Below are 16,707 nucleotides of genomic sequence, written 5' to 3' on the forward strand. Positions count from 1 at the left end.
AGCTTGTGGTAAAAACCTTAATCTTAATAAAAGCTCATTAATAGTCAAAACATTAAAATTTAAAAAGAAGATTATTTTAGTCTCCAACTTAAATATAACATTTGTTTGTACACATCTTTTTAATATCTTCAGTTTTTTTCTCACAATCTATTATCTTAATTTCAGTTCTTTGGTTAACTTCTCTCTTTTATTATTTTTTAATTTAATTTTTTAATATTAATGTTTTTATTGGTTTTCTTTCAATGTTAATCAATTTAAAAAGTTTTATATGGTATCCCTCTAACATAATGGTAGTACCAAATCATTCCTAAATTTGAGAACATGATTTACAATGCTAAAGCTTGATAATAATTATGGTGTCATCTAAAGCCTAAACCATTTGATGATCAAATTGACATCATGTTAGTCTTATTCATTTATTTATTTTTCAAGTAGGCTTTTGATTGCCCTTGAAAGGCTTGGAGGGTTGCCTTAAAATTTTGCGTAATTAGAGATCATAATTGAGTAAATTGCAAGTGAACTTGATTTTCCTAACAATCAATAACCAACCAAACATAAGTAGATCGATTGTTGCACAATGAACATACAAGTGAAAAAGTCATGTTATCTATGGTTGATTATCCAAGAACATTCTAACCAATTAGACTCATTTAATACATGAAGAGATTTCTACTCTAATGATTATCCTCATAAGACATTCTTGAATATATTTGACTAAACTCATATGTCAAGCCAAACTCTGAACATCCTATCAAATGATATTATGAATCCTTTATTTACTATTAAATTTTATTTAACGAATTTTCACGGTGTCATATTTCACATTTGAAAGCAATATTTCATAATTTAAGACATGATTAAAAATTTACTCAAACAATATACATAAATTTAGCAAATAACAAAACTTCCTTTATCATATGTATTTTATAATTTATGAAATGTCAACTCACGCAATACAAGAAATCGAATACTAATATATAAAACTTTCATCATTGTGCAACACCACACACTTAACAAACAATTTTATTAGGGATATAACAATGATGCTTGAATAAATAAACTCTATCAAATGAAGGAAGTGATTGAAGGAAACATCATTGACAATTTCTCAAACTTCATTAATAGTTTCTCTTTCAAAGGCTGCATCTGTACTTCATCTCAAATAGGGCAGAACATAAAGTATATCCAGTGTACCTAAAAAAAATGATAAGAACAAAAGAAAATGATACCATTTAAATATAAATGACCTAAAATTTAGCAATAATATTTATAGAATATATTATGAAGAAACAAAACATATTCTTACTTCCGGATAAAAAAAATGGATTCCACCTCCATCCTATTAATATCTAATATTTTTTTAAATTAAAATTTCTTTAATCTTGTTTTTCAATTCCTTTATATTTGATTTATTATTTGAAATTTTATTAATTTAAGAAATTTATTATTACATGTTAATAGTAAACATACAAAATATTATTCTTTGTTTGATATTCATCTTGAAAGTTATACTTATCATAAATTTATATTATATCATTTGCATACTATACTAATTTGAATTAGAAAAGGTTTTTTTCATTATAAAAAGGTGTATTATTTAGTTAAATTAGATGAAAATAAAGGAAGTTAATTATTATGAATGTAAAAGGATAGAATATTTACAATTTTTTTTAATCTATTAAAATAAATCCTATAATTTTTTTTAATGAGGGTGATTTGACGGTATTTTGAAAGAATGATAGTTAATCTCTTATATGAAATATATTTAAAATTAAATTTTAAATTAATTTAATAATTTGTTATTAAAAATTAATATAATCTTCATACTTTTTTATTTTTATAGAATATTTATGTCAATAATTCCAAAAAAAAAAGTATAAGAAGAAATAAAAAGTATGGGAGAGAAAAAAAAAGTACAGAAAAAAACTAACCTTCTCACAAAAGAGTACTACATCTTCCGTAGGTCTTCCATACTACAATTAGTGATATGTAGTTCTTGAAGGTTTTGAATATTCATGAGTGTCAGAAGAGAGGAAATATGTTTCATCCTGTCATTCCCGTCTTCCATCCATCTTAGCATAGGCAAGTCCTTCAATTTCAAGGTTTCTAACTTTGGGAGGATCTCGACATTTCCATCAATTTCTTGAAGATTAATAATCACATGCTCTAGGAGCATACAATCTTGCACATCCATCTCTTTTAAATTCTGGAAGTTGTGTATCAAATGAGCTGGGACAAGATTGAGTAGACATGGACATCCGTACACCCTTAAGATCTGTAGATTGGAGAAGGATTCAAATGGAAGTTGATGATGCCATATATCCTTTAGCTTGGGCAAATCTTTGAGTGTCAACTCCTCTAACTTAGAGAATGAAACCTATAATATGATACATGACATCATCAATTGGAAAGTTATAATAAATATAAATATATTTCTTAAATATAATTCATCAGCTTGGGATTATTCACATGTTTACTTTAATTATATTTATAAAAAAAAAATGAAAGGATAAGGGATTCTCATGCTGATGCCACAAATTATTTGTACTCATATAAATAATTTCTTATTTTAAATCATATACATTCTTTTATTTTTCTCTCATTAATAAATTCTTGTGAATGTCTTTTTTAAATTTCCTTTTTCTTTTAAAATTTTTTATGATTTCACTCTTAAATTTATTCCTATTAACTTGACTTTTTTTTCTTATTTAAAGTAAAATTATACTTATAGTTTGTCCTTATTTAAATACTCATTCCTATTAATATTTAATGTGTTTAAAATTAAATTTTCTTTTAACCTTATTAGTTTTTCAACTCCTTCATGTTTTATATATTATTTGTTATTTTTTTTATATTATTTAGAATGAAATGTTCAAATAATTTTAACATGGTGGAGTTTGGAAAGTGCATGTGGGCCCACTCTAGTTTTTCTTTTGACTTATATCAATATAAAGTGGTGCAAAAAAATAAAAATAAATAAAACCAATGAAATTGGCTAATAAGCTTTAACATACCTTATGACTAAAAAATGAGTCTTCCGACCTTGCATTTGTACTCAAAGATGTGGAAGATGTTGTTTCTAACTCGGAACTGAAGTTGATGAGCTGTGGTAGATTCTTGAGTTTCAAGGATCGCAATTTAGGGAATAGTTGCAAGTTGGTCCCAACATGTCCATCTTCTTCTATTTCTGACTCCCTTTCATATGCGATTATTTGTTGCATGGCATCGCAATCTTCTATTGTCATTTCTTCAAGTTGGGAAAAGCCTCTAGCCATGGAAAACAGAAGGAGAAATTTCAATTTAGGACATGACTCCACTTCTAGAGTTTTTAAGTTACCAAAAGACCCTATTGGAATTGGGCCATGCCATACTTCTTCAAAAATTTCCAGAGTATCAAGAATCAATGACTCCAATAGAGGAAAAGCACCATGTTGCAGAAACCATTGATCCTTTGAATCAATGATATATTGAATCTCGGGACTGTAAAAAACTTCAAGATGCTTCAGTTCACGAAAACTCTCCCTATTTGATGGGTAAAGCACATATTTAGTACCACTTAATTTCCAGAACCTTAGTTCTTCACTTCTCTCCAACAACTTGCTTATTCCATCCCCCAAATATAAGCTTCTATCGACTTCTTCGAGCGCCAATGCTTTTTTGGTTCTGAACCCCCCCCAATTACCTATAGATATCACATATCTTGTCAAGTTCTCAAATAGAATGTCTTTTGGTAGCAACTTAGCATCTGGTATTTCTATAAATAAAGTTGTCAAATAAGACAAATGATTTAGCTCTGATAAACAAGCATTGCTTTCACCTTCAACTGCCCATTTAGTAAAGCCAGACATCATGCTCAAACATTCTAATCGAGACAAACTTGATAAGATATTTCGTGGAATTACTTCAAGCTTCTTGCAATAATCCAAATCCAAGAGTCTTAGATTAGTTAGTTGCATCATTTCTTTAGGCAATCGTTGGATTGTAGAACCCACCAAGCTAAGAACTTCTAGTTTCGTTAGCTTTCCAATTAGAGCAATGTCTCCCAACTCGCACCCATCCAGATGCAATGTTCGGAGATTTGCAAGGGAATCAAGTGATGATGGTAGTGTTGTAAAATGCATATGGGACAAATCCAAAACTTTGAGTTTTTTCATCCCTTCGAAAAATGTGTTCGGGATATTCAAGGGAGGATTGTTGTTCTGCAATAGAAAAAATTGAAGTTCCGGCCATACCAACTCTTGAGGAAGGTCATGCACAGCTTTGCAATGCAAAGAGATGAAAGCGCACCTTTTGGATTCATCAGTCTCTGACCATTCTTCCACTCTAACATCTTCTCTGACTACTAATGGATGAGGATCCTTGGATGCAATTGCTCTGGCAACTTCACGAACAACACTGTGCATCCTCACAAACTTGTTATCAGCATCCATGAAAAGCAAACTTGAATCTATTTCTTCATCAAACATGTGTGTATCTTCATGACTGTCAAGTAACAAGCCTGAGGCTTTGAGGATTTCCACCAATGCAAGTAGTCTATTTCTTGCTCGCTCCAATGAGTCGATGCGATCAAACAAATCCAGACCCATACCATATCTTAACAAGAGATCCAATGAAATATCACCATAGCCCAACATCCCACAAAGTAAGAACAATGACTTAACGTCATCACCCTTCAAATGGGTGTAGCTCCACTCCAGACATGAGTAAACCTTCCTATCCACTGCTCTAATGTTTGTTGGTGCACAACTCCTAAGTTGTTCCAAGGCATTCTCCCATACAGCCACGGTCTCATTTTTTAATGCCTTGGCAATTGTTACAATTGCAATTGGTAGACCCTCACATTCTTCAACTACTTGAATGGCTATGGGTTGCAGTTCAAGATTCTCCTCCATGGAATCACCTGCTGTCTTCTTAAACAAACTCCAAGCTTCTTCTAGTGGTAAATATTCCACTGGAAAACAAATTTGTGCGCCCATGCCTTTGCATAATAGGTCTCCATCTCTCGAAGCCAACACTATTTTGCATTGCGTCCAAATATCATCTTTAGAAGGAATTCCGACTTGCTCCAAATCAACTTCCGTCCAAATATCATCTAAGATAATAAGGATCTTCTCTTCCTTCAGTGCCTGCTTCAGTTTATCCGCATTGAGCTTCCAAAGTGGTAAGCCCAACGCTTTTGCAATTCTTTGTCGAAGTTTAGCAATTCCTTCTTGACGTTTATCCGAGTCTCGAGTCCAGGATACATCCATATAAGCTTGTCTGGTGAACAACCGCTGTTGCTTAGCTTGTTGAGCCACTTGTTTCAGCAGTGTTGTTTTGCCCACACCGGCCATGCCCCATACTCCAATCAAGTTGATATTGTCGTCTCTTAAGGCATCCATAATATCGTTCAGAGTGGAGGGTCTTGATTCTAGGAATGAAGCCTGTAGCAAAAACACAAGATAAGGCATCAATTGGAAAGTTGTGATGATAGGCATAAACATATTTCTTAAATATAATTCAATTCAATTCTGAAATAGTCTCTCGCATGTTCACTTGTGTTACATTATAAAATTTTCATTAGTGAAAGAAAAAGTAATTATCATTCTAAACAATTTCCCAAAAAATCAAATAACTATTATAATACAAATATCCTTCAAGAAATACAAGTCAAATGGGTTTCTGAACAAACTGTAAATAAAGTATGAATAATGAAAAAAAATATAAAAAAAAAATACAAAATCACAAAACTTACATCATTGATACAAAGAAAAAGCTTTTAACTTTTCTTTAAAAAAAATGTTACGTTTATTTTGATATTAACAAAAAAATAACACATAATTTTCTTTTAAGAAAAAGAGTAAAAGAGAAAAACTATTTATATTAGAAAGGATGTATATGTATATGTATATGTATAATTTTCATGTAAAAAATAATATTCAAGATTGTATTTTTATATTTTAAAAAATAAATTTTATTATTTTAAAAGAATAATAATTACTCTCCTTATAAGAAATAAAGTATGACTTACTCTTTTTATTTTTAAAAATAAAAAATTACAAAAAAATTCTTTTTGAAAGTTTTGTAAAATATGTTAACAACAAAATAACACATTTTTTTTCCAAAGAAAAAAAGTAAAAGAGAAAAAAAAAAGTCCAAATTAAAAAAAAAATGTACATATAGTATTTCCACATACTATATATTTATAGCTATTTATTAATTTTATAATATATTTTCCACGTATCCATGCTCTCCTCTACTATTCTCTATATGTATTTTGCCATTGAATTTTTAATTTTTTAAGAGGGAAAATATATTCTGTTACTTCATTTTGAAGAATTGTTTTGTCTTTTTAGGATTATATCCATCAATTGGAAAATTGGGATAGAACATTTTGGGGAACTCCGGTAAATCAAGCATTAAAAATCGCCTAAACATAGAGAATTTATTGGGCTCCTCATAATACCCTTATGTTCTTTTATTATTATTTTCCGTTAAAACTAACAGAAAAGAGGGATCACTAAAACAAGGTCAGGCAAACAGGCCAACTACAGTGCCAGCAAAGCAGTAAAAAATGGAAATAGGGTATATAGTTTTGGGAAGAGGTGGCATCTAGACAACTGCTTGCTTTTTGTTTCATACACACATTTCATATATTAAAATTACCCAATATTTCCGAGTGAAAATCTCTAGACTTGATTTATAACAAAAAAAATTTCAAAATTATTTTGACATAACTGGGATTAAATATTTGAATTTTTTTTATTATTTTCTAAGAAGTCGAATAATTTAAATGGGGTTTCATACAAAAAATTAAATAAAGTATAAATAATTAAAAATTAATCAAAACATACAAAATAAAATATAAAATTACAAAACTTACATAATTGATACAAAGAAAAAGTTCATAACTTTGTTTTTAGAAAAATATTACATTTATTTTGATATTAACAACAAAATAACACATAATATTTATAAAAAAAAAAAACAAGAGTAAAAGGAGAAATGAGGTTCAAATTAAAAAGGATGTATATATAAAATTTATATGCAATAAATAATATCTAGGATTGTATTTTTATATTTTTTAAATGTTAAAATAAAGATAATAAAGGTAATTTGGTTGTTATTTTAAAAGAATGGTAGTTTAATATTTTAAGAATGTCGTGCATAATGGAAAAAAGAAAAAGAGAGAGACAACTAACCTTTTCATTGAAGAGCACTTCATCATTAGTAGAAGTATTGACACCTCTCATGTCTTCCATCCCACAATCAATGATATGTAACTCTTTGAGATTGTGAAAATTCTTGAACATTGAAGAAGACAAAACTAATTGAGGTAGTTTCTCAACGTTTAGGATTTTTAACTTTGGGAGGATCCCAAAATCTATCTCCTCCAATTTTGGAAGACTTTTTAGAACTATCTCCTCCAAATTAGGAGAAAGTGAAACCTACATAAGAAACACAATATAATACATGACATCATCAATTGTAAAATTGTAATAAATATAAAAATATTGGGTCAATATTGGAAAATATATTATTTTACCTCATTTTGAAGAATTGTTCTATCTTTATTGAATTATATCCCTCAATTGGAGAATTATGATAGAATATTTTGGGGAAACTCCAGTAAATCAAGGATTAAAAATCGCCTTAACATAGAGAATTTATTGTGCCAGCATAATACCCTTATATTTTTTTATTATTTTTTTTCTGTTAAAAATAACAAAAAAGAGGGACGACCAGAACAAGGTTAGGGTGAGAGGCCAAGTGCAGTGCCAGCAAAGCAGTAGAAAATGGAAATAGGGTATTTACTATTTAGTTTTGGGAAGAGGTGACATCTAAGACAACTGCTTCCATCTAGCATATGCACACTAGATATATTAAAACTACCCAATATTTTTGGGTGAAAATCTCTCGACTTGATTTATAAATAAAAAAATTCAAAATTATTTTTACTTAACTAGCTTTAAAATATTTGAATTTTTTTTATTATTTTCTTTTATTTTTAAATATAAAAGGATTAAAATTTAGTTTATTTAACATAAAAGGACTGGTGATTAAAACTAATATTTCTAATATCTTATTTGATGACAATTTTTTTATTTTATAAAAATTAAAATACTATTTAAGCAAAAAAATTATTTTGTAAAATTAAAATAACATATAAATAAATAAATTATTAATAATTACTTAACTTAATAATATTATTGACAAAACCTTTATCTAATAAATGCATATAAGAAGATTGAATTAAACATACCAGAGCATGATAAATTTAAATAAAAAAACATCAAATCATTTTATTTTAAAAAAACCTTATTATTGTAAGAAGGTAGGAGATGTACTTAAAATAAAATAAAAAATTAAATTTTAGAGCACAATAAAAAAAAACATATATTTTTTTTTTGTTTTTTCATTTGTTAAATAAAAAGTGATTTTTATTCTAAACAATTTCCCAAAAAAATCAAATAACTTCAGAAGACTTTCTAGAGTCAACTCTTCCAAATTAGGAGAGAATGAAATCTATATATAGAAACACAAAATACAATACATAGCATCATCAATTGTAAAAGTGTAATAAACATAAAAAATATTGGGTTAATATAATTCATTAACTCTCAAATCATATACAAACTTTAATAATTTTCTTTTTAAATTTATTTTTCCTATTAAAATTTCAATAATTTCACTTTTAAATTCATTGCTATATTTATTTCTATTAACACTTAACCTTTTTTTATTTAAATTAGAATGAAATTTACAATGTTTCCTTTTTGTTATGTTTCATATATTAATATTTAATGTTTTTAAAATTAAAAATTCCCTTTTTAACTTTATTCTTGTTTTCAACTCCTTTATATTTTATTTTTTATTCAGTAGTTCTTTTTTTTTTTTTTGAAACTAAATAATAAAATTATTAACTTTGATGGTTATTTTAAGTCAAGATTAATTAGTCTTCTTATATGAAATAAAATATGTTTTGCTATTTTTTATTTTTTATCTAACATCTTAACCCAATTTTCCCAAAAGCCATTAATTTTAACTCTTCTAAAATTTAAATAAAATATTATTATTTGAATTAAATTTTCACTAGTTCTCCTTTCTAATTCAATGCAATATTTCTTTCAATTAGTACCTATTTTTTTTCATTTCTAAATTAAAATAATAACTTCCATTTTTTCCTCATTTTTATATTATTTCTATTAACATTTATCCTTTTTAAATTAATTTTTCACATTAAAATTTTATTTTTTTTCAACTCATTTGTAATTTACATATTATTCACAATTTTTATTATTTAAAATCAAATTAATAAAATTGTTATTGAAGATTAATGTATTCTTCTCATACTTTCTTTTTAAAAATATTTTTATAATATATCTCCCTAAATATTTCAAGTAGTATAAGAACAAACAAAAAATATGGGAAAAAACTAACCTTAGACAAAAGACATAGTTCTTCTACCCATAGGATTCTTAAGTTTGGAAGGTTCCCAACATCCATCTCCATCAACTTGGGAAGTCGTTTTAGAACCAACTCCTCCAAATTAAGAGGGAATGAAACCTACATGAAAAACACAATATATAAAACATGATATCATCAATGGTAAAAATGTGATAAATACAAAAATAATTGGTCAATATAATTCATTCACTCTCAAATCATATGCAAATTTTAATTATTTCCTTTTCAAATTTATTTTTTCTATTAAGAATTTCAATAATTTCACTTTTAAATTCATTGTTATATTTATTTCTACTTACAAATTAACTTTTTTTTTTATTTAAATTAAAATGAAATTTACTATGTTTCCTTTTTATTATGTTTTTTCATATTAATATTTAATGTTTTTAAAATTAAAAATTCCTTTTTTAACTTTATTCTTGTTTCAATTTCTTCTATATTTTATTTATGATCCACTAGTTATTTTTTTATTTTTTGAAACTAAATAATAAAATTATTAACTTTGATGGTTATTTTAAATCAAGATTAATTAGTCTTCTTATATGAAATAAAATATGTTTTCCTCTTTTTTATTTTCATCTAACATCTTAACCCAATTTTCCCAAAAGCCATTAATTTTAACTCTTCTAAAATTTAAATAAAATATTATTATTTGAATTAAATTTTCACTAGTTCTCCTTTCTAATTCAATGCAATATTTCTTTCAATTAGTACCTATTTTTTTTCATTTCTAAATTAAAATAATAACTTCCATTTTTTTCCTCATTTTTATATTATTTCTATTACCATTTACCCTTTTTAAATTAATTTTTCACATTAAAATTTTATTTTTTTCAACTCATTTGTAATTTACTTATTATTCACAATTTTTATTATTTAAAATCAAATTAATAAAATTATTATTCAAGATTAATGTATTCTTCTTATACTTTCTTTTTAAAAATATTTTTATAATATATCTCCCTAAATATTTCAAGTAGTATAAGAACAAACAAAAAATATGGGAAAAAACTAACCTTAGACAAAAGACATAGTTCTTCTACCCGTAGGATTCTTAAGTTTGGAAGGTTCCCAACATCCATCTCCATCAACTTGGGAAGTCGATTTAGAACCAACTCCTCCAAATTAAGAGGGAATGAAACCTACATGAAAAACACAATATATAATACATGATATCATCAATGGTAAAAATGTGATAAATACAAAAATAATAGGTCAATATAATTCATTCACTCTCAAATCATATGCAAATTTTAATTATTTCCTTTTCAAATTTATTTTTTCTATTAAGAATTTCAATAATTTCACTTTTAAATTCATTGTTATATTTATTTCTACTTACAAATTAACTTTTTTTTATTTAAATTAAAATGAAATTTACTATGTTTCCTTTTTATTATGTTTTTTCATATTAAAAATTCCTTTTTTAACTTTATTCTTGTTTCAATTTCTTCTATATTTTATTTATGATCCACTAGTTATTTTTTTATTTTTTGAAACTAAATAATAAAATTATTAACTTTGATGGTTATTTTAAATCAAGATTAATTAGTCTTCTTATATGAAATAAAATATGTTTTCCTCTTTTTTATTTTCATCTAACATCTTAACCCAATTTTCCCAAAAGCCATTAATTTTAACTCTTCTAAAATTTAAATAAAATATTATTATTTGAATTAAATTTTCACTAGTTCTCCTTTCTAATTCAATGCAATATTTCTTTCAATTAGTACCTATTTTTTTTCATTTCTAAATTAAAATAATAACTTCCATTTTTTCCTCATTTTTATATTATTTATATTAACATTTATCCTTTTTAAATTAATTTTTCACATTAAAATTTTATTTTTTTCAACTCATTTGTAATTTACTTATTATTCACAATTTTTATTATTTAAAATCAAATTAATAAAATTATTATTCAAGATTAATGTATTCTTCTCATAGTTTCTTTTTAAAAATATTTTTATAATATATCTCCCTAAATATTTCAAGTAGTATAAGAACAAACAAAAAATATGGGAAAAAACTAACCTTAGACAAAAGACATAGTTCTTCTACCCGTAGGATTCTTAAGTTTGGAAGGTTCCCAACATCCATCTCCATCAACTTGGGAAGTTGTTTTAGAACCAACTCCTCCAAATTAAGAGGGAATGAAACCTACATGAAAAACACAATATATAATACATGATATCATCAATGGTAAAAATGTGATAAATACAAAAATAATAGGTCAATATAATTCATTCACTCTCAAATCATATGCAAATTTTAATTATTTCCTTTTCAAATTTATTTTTTCTATTAAGAATTTCAATAATTTCACTTTTAAATTCATTGTTATATTTATTTCTACTAACAAATTAACTTTTTTTATTTAAATTAAAATGAAATTTACTATGTTTCCTTTTTATTATGTTTTTTATATTAATACTTAATATTTTTAAAATTAAAAATTCATTTTTTAACTTTATTCTTGTTTTCAATTCCTTTATATTTTATTTATCATCCACTAGTTTTTTTTTTTTTTTTTAAACTAATAAAATATGAAAAAAAAAATGTTTTAATTAGTCCCCTTGTATCAAATAAAATATTAATTTTTATGAATATATCCAAAACGTCTCAATAGGCTTTTTATTCTTTTTACAATATAACGAGTAAGCGCATTGAATTTTTTATTTTTTTGAAAGAGAAAATATATTCTTTTAGCTCATTTTGAAGAATTTTTCATCTTTAACGAATTATATCCATCGATAGAATATTTAGGGAAAACTCTGGTAAATCAAGGATTACAAATCGTTTAATACCCTTAAATTTTTTTTTTATATTATTTTCCGTTAAAACTAACAGAAATGAGGGATGTTTAGGACAAGATCGGGCTGAGAGGCCAAGTGCAATGCCAACAAAGCAGTGGAATATTTTCCCAAAAAATTTCCCAAAAAATCAAACAACTATTACAAAGAAATTTATTATTAAATCTTAATACTAAATATATAGAGATTCATTTTTATCTTTATTTTCCATCTAAAAATTATTAAATCTAATTTTACTTGACTATTTTTTTTATTAATCCTTTTTAATTTATTTATAAAACATTACTAATATTTTAAGGTTTTTTTATTCAATTTGGACTTTTTCCAAATATCAAAGAGTATCTACAAATAAAATATTTTACTAAATTCTCTTCTCATCTTTATATTTTCTCCTTTTATTAATACACTTACAAGGTGGAATTTAGAATGTACATGTATACCCAACCTAATTTTTCCTTTAATATATCTATTAAAAGAAGTGATGTGAAAAAAATAATAAAACCATATAAATAAGGTATTAATTAAGCTTTAACATACCTTATATCTGAAAAACGGCATGTGAATATCAAGATTGCCTTGGGAACACGTTCCTTGCGATGTCATTTCCAACTTAGAGTCGAAGTAGCCAAAGTTCATGAGCTCTGGTAGATCCTCAAGTTTCAAAGATCGTAATTTAGGGAATGGTTGTAAGTTGGTCTCAACATGGTCATCTTCTTTTATCTCTGATTCGCTTTCACAGACAACTATTTGTTGTATGACATTGCAACTTTTTATCTCTATTTTTTCAAGTTGCAGAAGGCCTCTAGCCATGGAAAGTAAAAAGAGAAATTTCAATCCATGACATTTCTCCACATCCAGAGTTTTTAAGTTATCAAAAAACTTTACTGGAATTGGGCCACAACACACTTCTTCCAAGTTAATCAACTCATCAAGAATCAACGACTCTAATAAAGGAAAGGCACCATGTTGTTGAACTCGTTGATCCTTCGAATCAATGACATATTGAATCTCTGGACTTGCACTAACGTGAAGATGCTTCAGCTCACAAAAACCCTCATCTAATTCATAGGGAATACTTTTAGTACCAATCAATTTCCTTAACACTAGTTCTTCAGTCTTCTTTAATAACTTGCCAATTCCATCTCCCACATATAAGCTTCTATCAACCTCATTGAGCTTTAATGTTCTTGACGTTTTACAATATTGGTAGGACCCCCAATCGCCTATAAATATTGAATACCTTGTTAGCTTCTCCAAGAACGTGTATTCTTTTGGTAGCAACTTGATATCTGGTATATGTAGATCCAAATCTAAAATTGTCAAGCGAGACAAATGATTTAGCTCAGATAAACAAGCATTGCTTTCACCTTCAATCGCCCATTGAGTAAACCTATTCATGTATAAACATTCTAATCGAGACAAACTTGATAAGATATTCCGTGGAATAACTTCAAGTTCCCAGCAATAGTTCAAGTCCAACAGCCTTAGATTGGTCAATTGCACCATTTCATTAGGCAATTGTTGGATTGTAGAACGCCTCAAGCTAAGAACTTGTAGTTTCGTTAGCTTTCCAATCAGAGCAATGTCTACCAACGTGCACCCATCTAGACATAATGTTTGAAGATTTGCAAGGGAATCAAGTGATGAAGGTAGTGTTGTAAAACACATGTAGGACAAATCTAAAACTTTGAGTCCTTTCATCCCTTCGAAAAATGTGTTCGGGATATTCAAAGAAGGATTGTTGCTGTCCAATAGACAAAATTTAAGTTGGGGACATACCAAGCATTTAGGAAGCTCATGGGCGGCTCTGCAATTCAAAGAGATGAAAGTGCAGCTTTTGGATTCATCAGTCTTTGACCATTCTTCCAATCGATCGTCTTCCCTTACTACAAATCGATGAGGATCCTTGGATGCAATTCCTCTGGCGACATCACGAACAATGTCATGCATTCTGACACATTCATCATCATCACTTTCTAGCAATAAACTTGAAGCTTTGAGGTTGTCAATCAACGTATGCAGTCTATCCCAGGCTTCTTCCAATGAATTGATGTTTTGGAACCAATCGAGACCCACACCATATTTAAACAAGTTATCAATTGGAGTATCACCATAAGGCAACAAACCGCAAAGCAGGAAGAATGACTTCACCTCATTACTGTACAAGGAATTGTAGCTCAACTCTAGAGTGAGGAAGATTTTTGCTTCAATTCCTTTAACAGTGGTCTCAATAGATCGTGTCAGTTGTCGTAGGGCATCCTTCCATGCAATCGGATCCTTCCCATTTAATGCCTTTGCAACTATAACAATTGCAATAGGCAAACCCGCGCATTTTTCAAGCACCTTCTCTGCTGTAGGTTTCAAATCACGTTTCTCAATTGAATCACTTGTCATTTTTTTAAATAAACTCCATGCTTCTCCTGGCGGCAAATGTCCAACAGCAAAATTCTCTTGGGTGCCCATCTCCCTAGACAAAACGTCACGCTCTCTAGAAGTCAGCACCATTTTCAGCCCTCTATGATCCGAAGGGATCCCGATGGCCTTCAAAGCAAGGCCCGCCCAAAGATCATCTAAAATTATGAGAAGCTTCTTCTCTTGTGTCAACCTCTGACTAAGCCGCCCTGCTCTTCCGGTTTCGCTCTCCTCCTCAAATTTCAAACCTAACGCATCTGCAATCTGTGCTTGGATTTTCTTCAAGTCCACAGTTTGGGATACATATGCCATCACTACTCTGTCAAATAACTTCTGTTGCTTAGCTCGTGCAGCTACTTGTTCTACCAGCGTGGTTTTGCCCACACCGCCCATTCCCCATACCCCAATCATGCTGTTCTTATCATCTCTCAATGCATCCATTATTTCATTCAAAATTGATGTTCTTGATTCAAAAGGGTCATCATTTTTATAAGTCACGTTCGGGGCGGGGGCACTATATGATACGCCATCGGGGAAATTGCGGTGTTCTCTGATTTCAGCAATAACCTGCGCCTTCTTGTGTGCTTCTCTGCCTAGCTGGTAACGTGACATGAGGTTAGGACACCACCCATTGAAACAGCTCTTGGTTCTGTTCTTTTCATCTTCCATGAATGTCTTTGCCTCCCGTGTCTTCTTGTCTGCCCGAGTCTGCCAGTCTTGAACAATAGGTCTGATTTCATCCCCACTTCTAATAGCTGCATCAACAGTTATCTGAAGGTCACCCCTCACACGCCCCAATTCCTGAATCTTCTTGTCGAGTTCATCCATGTGGCTGCGGTAGCAAAACAGATAACTAAGCTGGCGTCCAATTGGAGCAACCAAGTACTCTGAAACTTTTTCAACAACGGCACTAACGATCTCTGTCATTTCGTCTCAGTTGGATTTTTTTTTTTTTTTTGGGAAAACAGAAGGGAAATGAGGAAAAAACAGAAACAATTGAAAGCAGGAACAAGAGGAAACTAAACTAAGAGAGTGGAAGAAATGGACGGGGCAGAGAGACGGGTCACCAAGAAAATGAAAAGCAGAATCAGAAGTGAATATGAGTGAAGCTAAAAAAGAAGTAGGGAGTGGAGGTGGAGAAAGCTCAAGGAATGCGTACAATTTGATTCAGTGTGACAAAACACAAGCAAAAAGCAAGCAGATCCCTGATGTAAGGCTGAATTTAGATTACCCGACTATGAAGACAGATGAGAATATTTTTTTTTTTTCTTTTTTTGAGAATTTGGTTTTGTCGGAAAACAGATGGGAACCGATGAGAAAATAAGAGGAAAATAAGAAGAGAGTAGAGGAAATGAAAATAAACAAGGAAATGAAGGGAGGAGAGTTTCTGTTCCAAACAGAGATGTGGTGAAGGGATCAGAGGTGTCTGTGAGTGAAGTTAGCAATGGATGATAAAATGGCAAAGGTGTAGAAAGTGAAGAGATGGAGAAAGCTCAAGGAATGCTTGTAATTTGATTCAGTGCGACACAAAGAGAACAAGGAAAGACGGTGTTTTGGAAGCAAAAAAGCAGCAGATCCCTGATGTAAGGCTGAATGTGAAGACTGAAGAGGCGATTAGAGTTGTAGGTAAGAGAGAGAGTAGCAGCAGCAGGGTTCACCACACCACGAAAATTGATTAATGATTTGAGTGTATTTAGGCATTTTTAACAAAAACAAATATTTTTCAGCCTTGGATTCCAATGGCCGGCAGCATGGATTATTACATTTATTATGGATTATTATATTAGCTTAAAAAATATTTTTAACTTTTTAAATACTTAAATGATTGATAAGATGCTTATTAATTTATACAATATTTTTGTAATTTTTCTTTTTTACTATTAACGCTTTTAAAGAGAATCAGGCTAATGACTATATTTTTGGCATAAAAATGAAATGTAAATTAAAGCAAGATGGATTCCTTTACACAAATCCCCTATTATTATTATTATTATTATTATTATGGGTCCCATGTATATGCAAGTACATGAGTTTT

At 28.8% G+C, this 16,707-nt stretch overlaps 1 protein-coding gene across 4 annotated transcripts; it reads right to left on the bottom strand.

Annotated features, from left to right (window-relative positions):
* Positions 1 to 954: 954 nt before the first annotated feature.
* On the bottom strand, positions 955 to 16,347 carry LOC100248775 (uncharacterized). 4 transcript variants are annotated; one of them, XM_019225122.2, is made up of 8 exons: positions 12,798 to 16,347; positions 11,482 to 11,607; positions 10,491 to 10,589; positions 9,421 to 9,546; positions 7,182 to 7,427; positions 3,015 to 5,423; positions 1,932 to 2,377; positions 955 to 1,194 (listed from the first exon to the last, which is right to left on the bottom strand). In XM_019225122.2, exons 1-7 carry the CDS (start codon positions 15,597 to 15,599, stop codon positions 1,949 to 1,951), a joined length of 6,237 nt encoding a protein of 2,078 aa, XP_019080667.1. In that variant the 5' UTR covers positions 15,600 to 16,347; the 3' UTR covers positions 955 to 1,194; positions 1,932 to 1,948. The 4 variants fall into 4 exon arrangements, with proteins under 4 accessions (XP_019080667.1, XP_002270338.2, XP_010659968.1 ...); XM_002270302.5 differs by having other exon boundaries at positions 10,464 to 10,589; XM_010661666.3 differs by lacking the exon at positions 9,421 to 9,546 and having other exon boundaries at positions 10,464 to 10,589; positions 12,798 to 16,346.
* Between the last annotated feature and the right edge of the window lie 360 nt (positions 16,348 to 16,707).

This window comes from Vitis vinifera, chromosome 14, assembly GCF_030704535.1.
Source record: "Vitis vinifera cultivar Pinot Noir 40024 chromosome 14, ASM3070453v1".
NCBI classification, from domain to species: domain Eukaryota; kingdom Viridiplantae; phylum Streptophyta; class Magnoliopsida; order Vitales; family Vitaceae; genus Vitis; species Vitis vinifera.

Excerpts from the sequence above, each read along its gene's own strand:
- LOC100248775 (XM_002270302.5), bottom strand. The coding sequence starts at position 15,599 with ATGACAGAGATCGTTAGTGCCGTTGTTGAAAAAGTTTCAGAGTACTTG. Across the intron at positions 9,547-10,463 it reads AACTATGTCTTTTGTCTAAG|GTTTCATTCCCTCTTAATTT; the intron begins GTTAGTTTTTTC and ends TTTTTCATGTAG. Across the intron at positions 2,378-3,014 it reads ACTCATTTTTTAGTCATAAG|GTTTCATTCTCTAAGTTAGA; the intron begins GTATGTTAAAGC and ends ATCATATTATAG.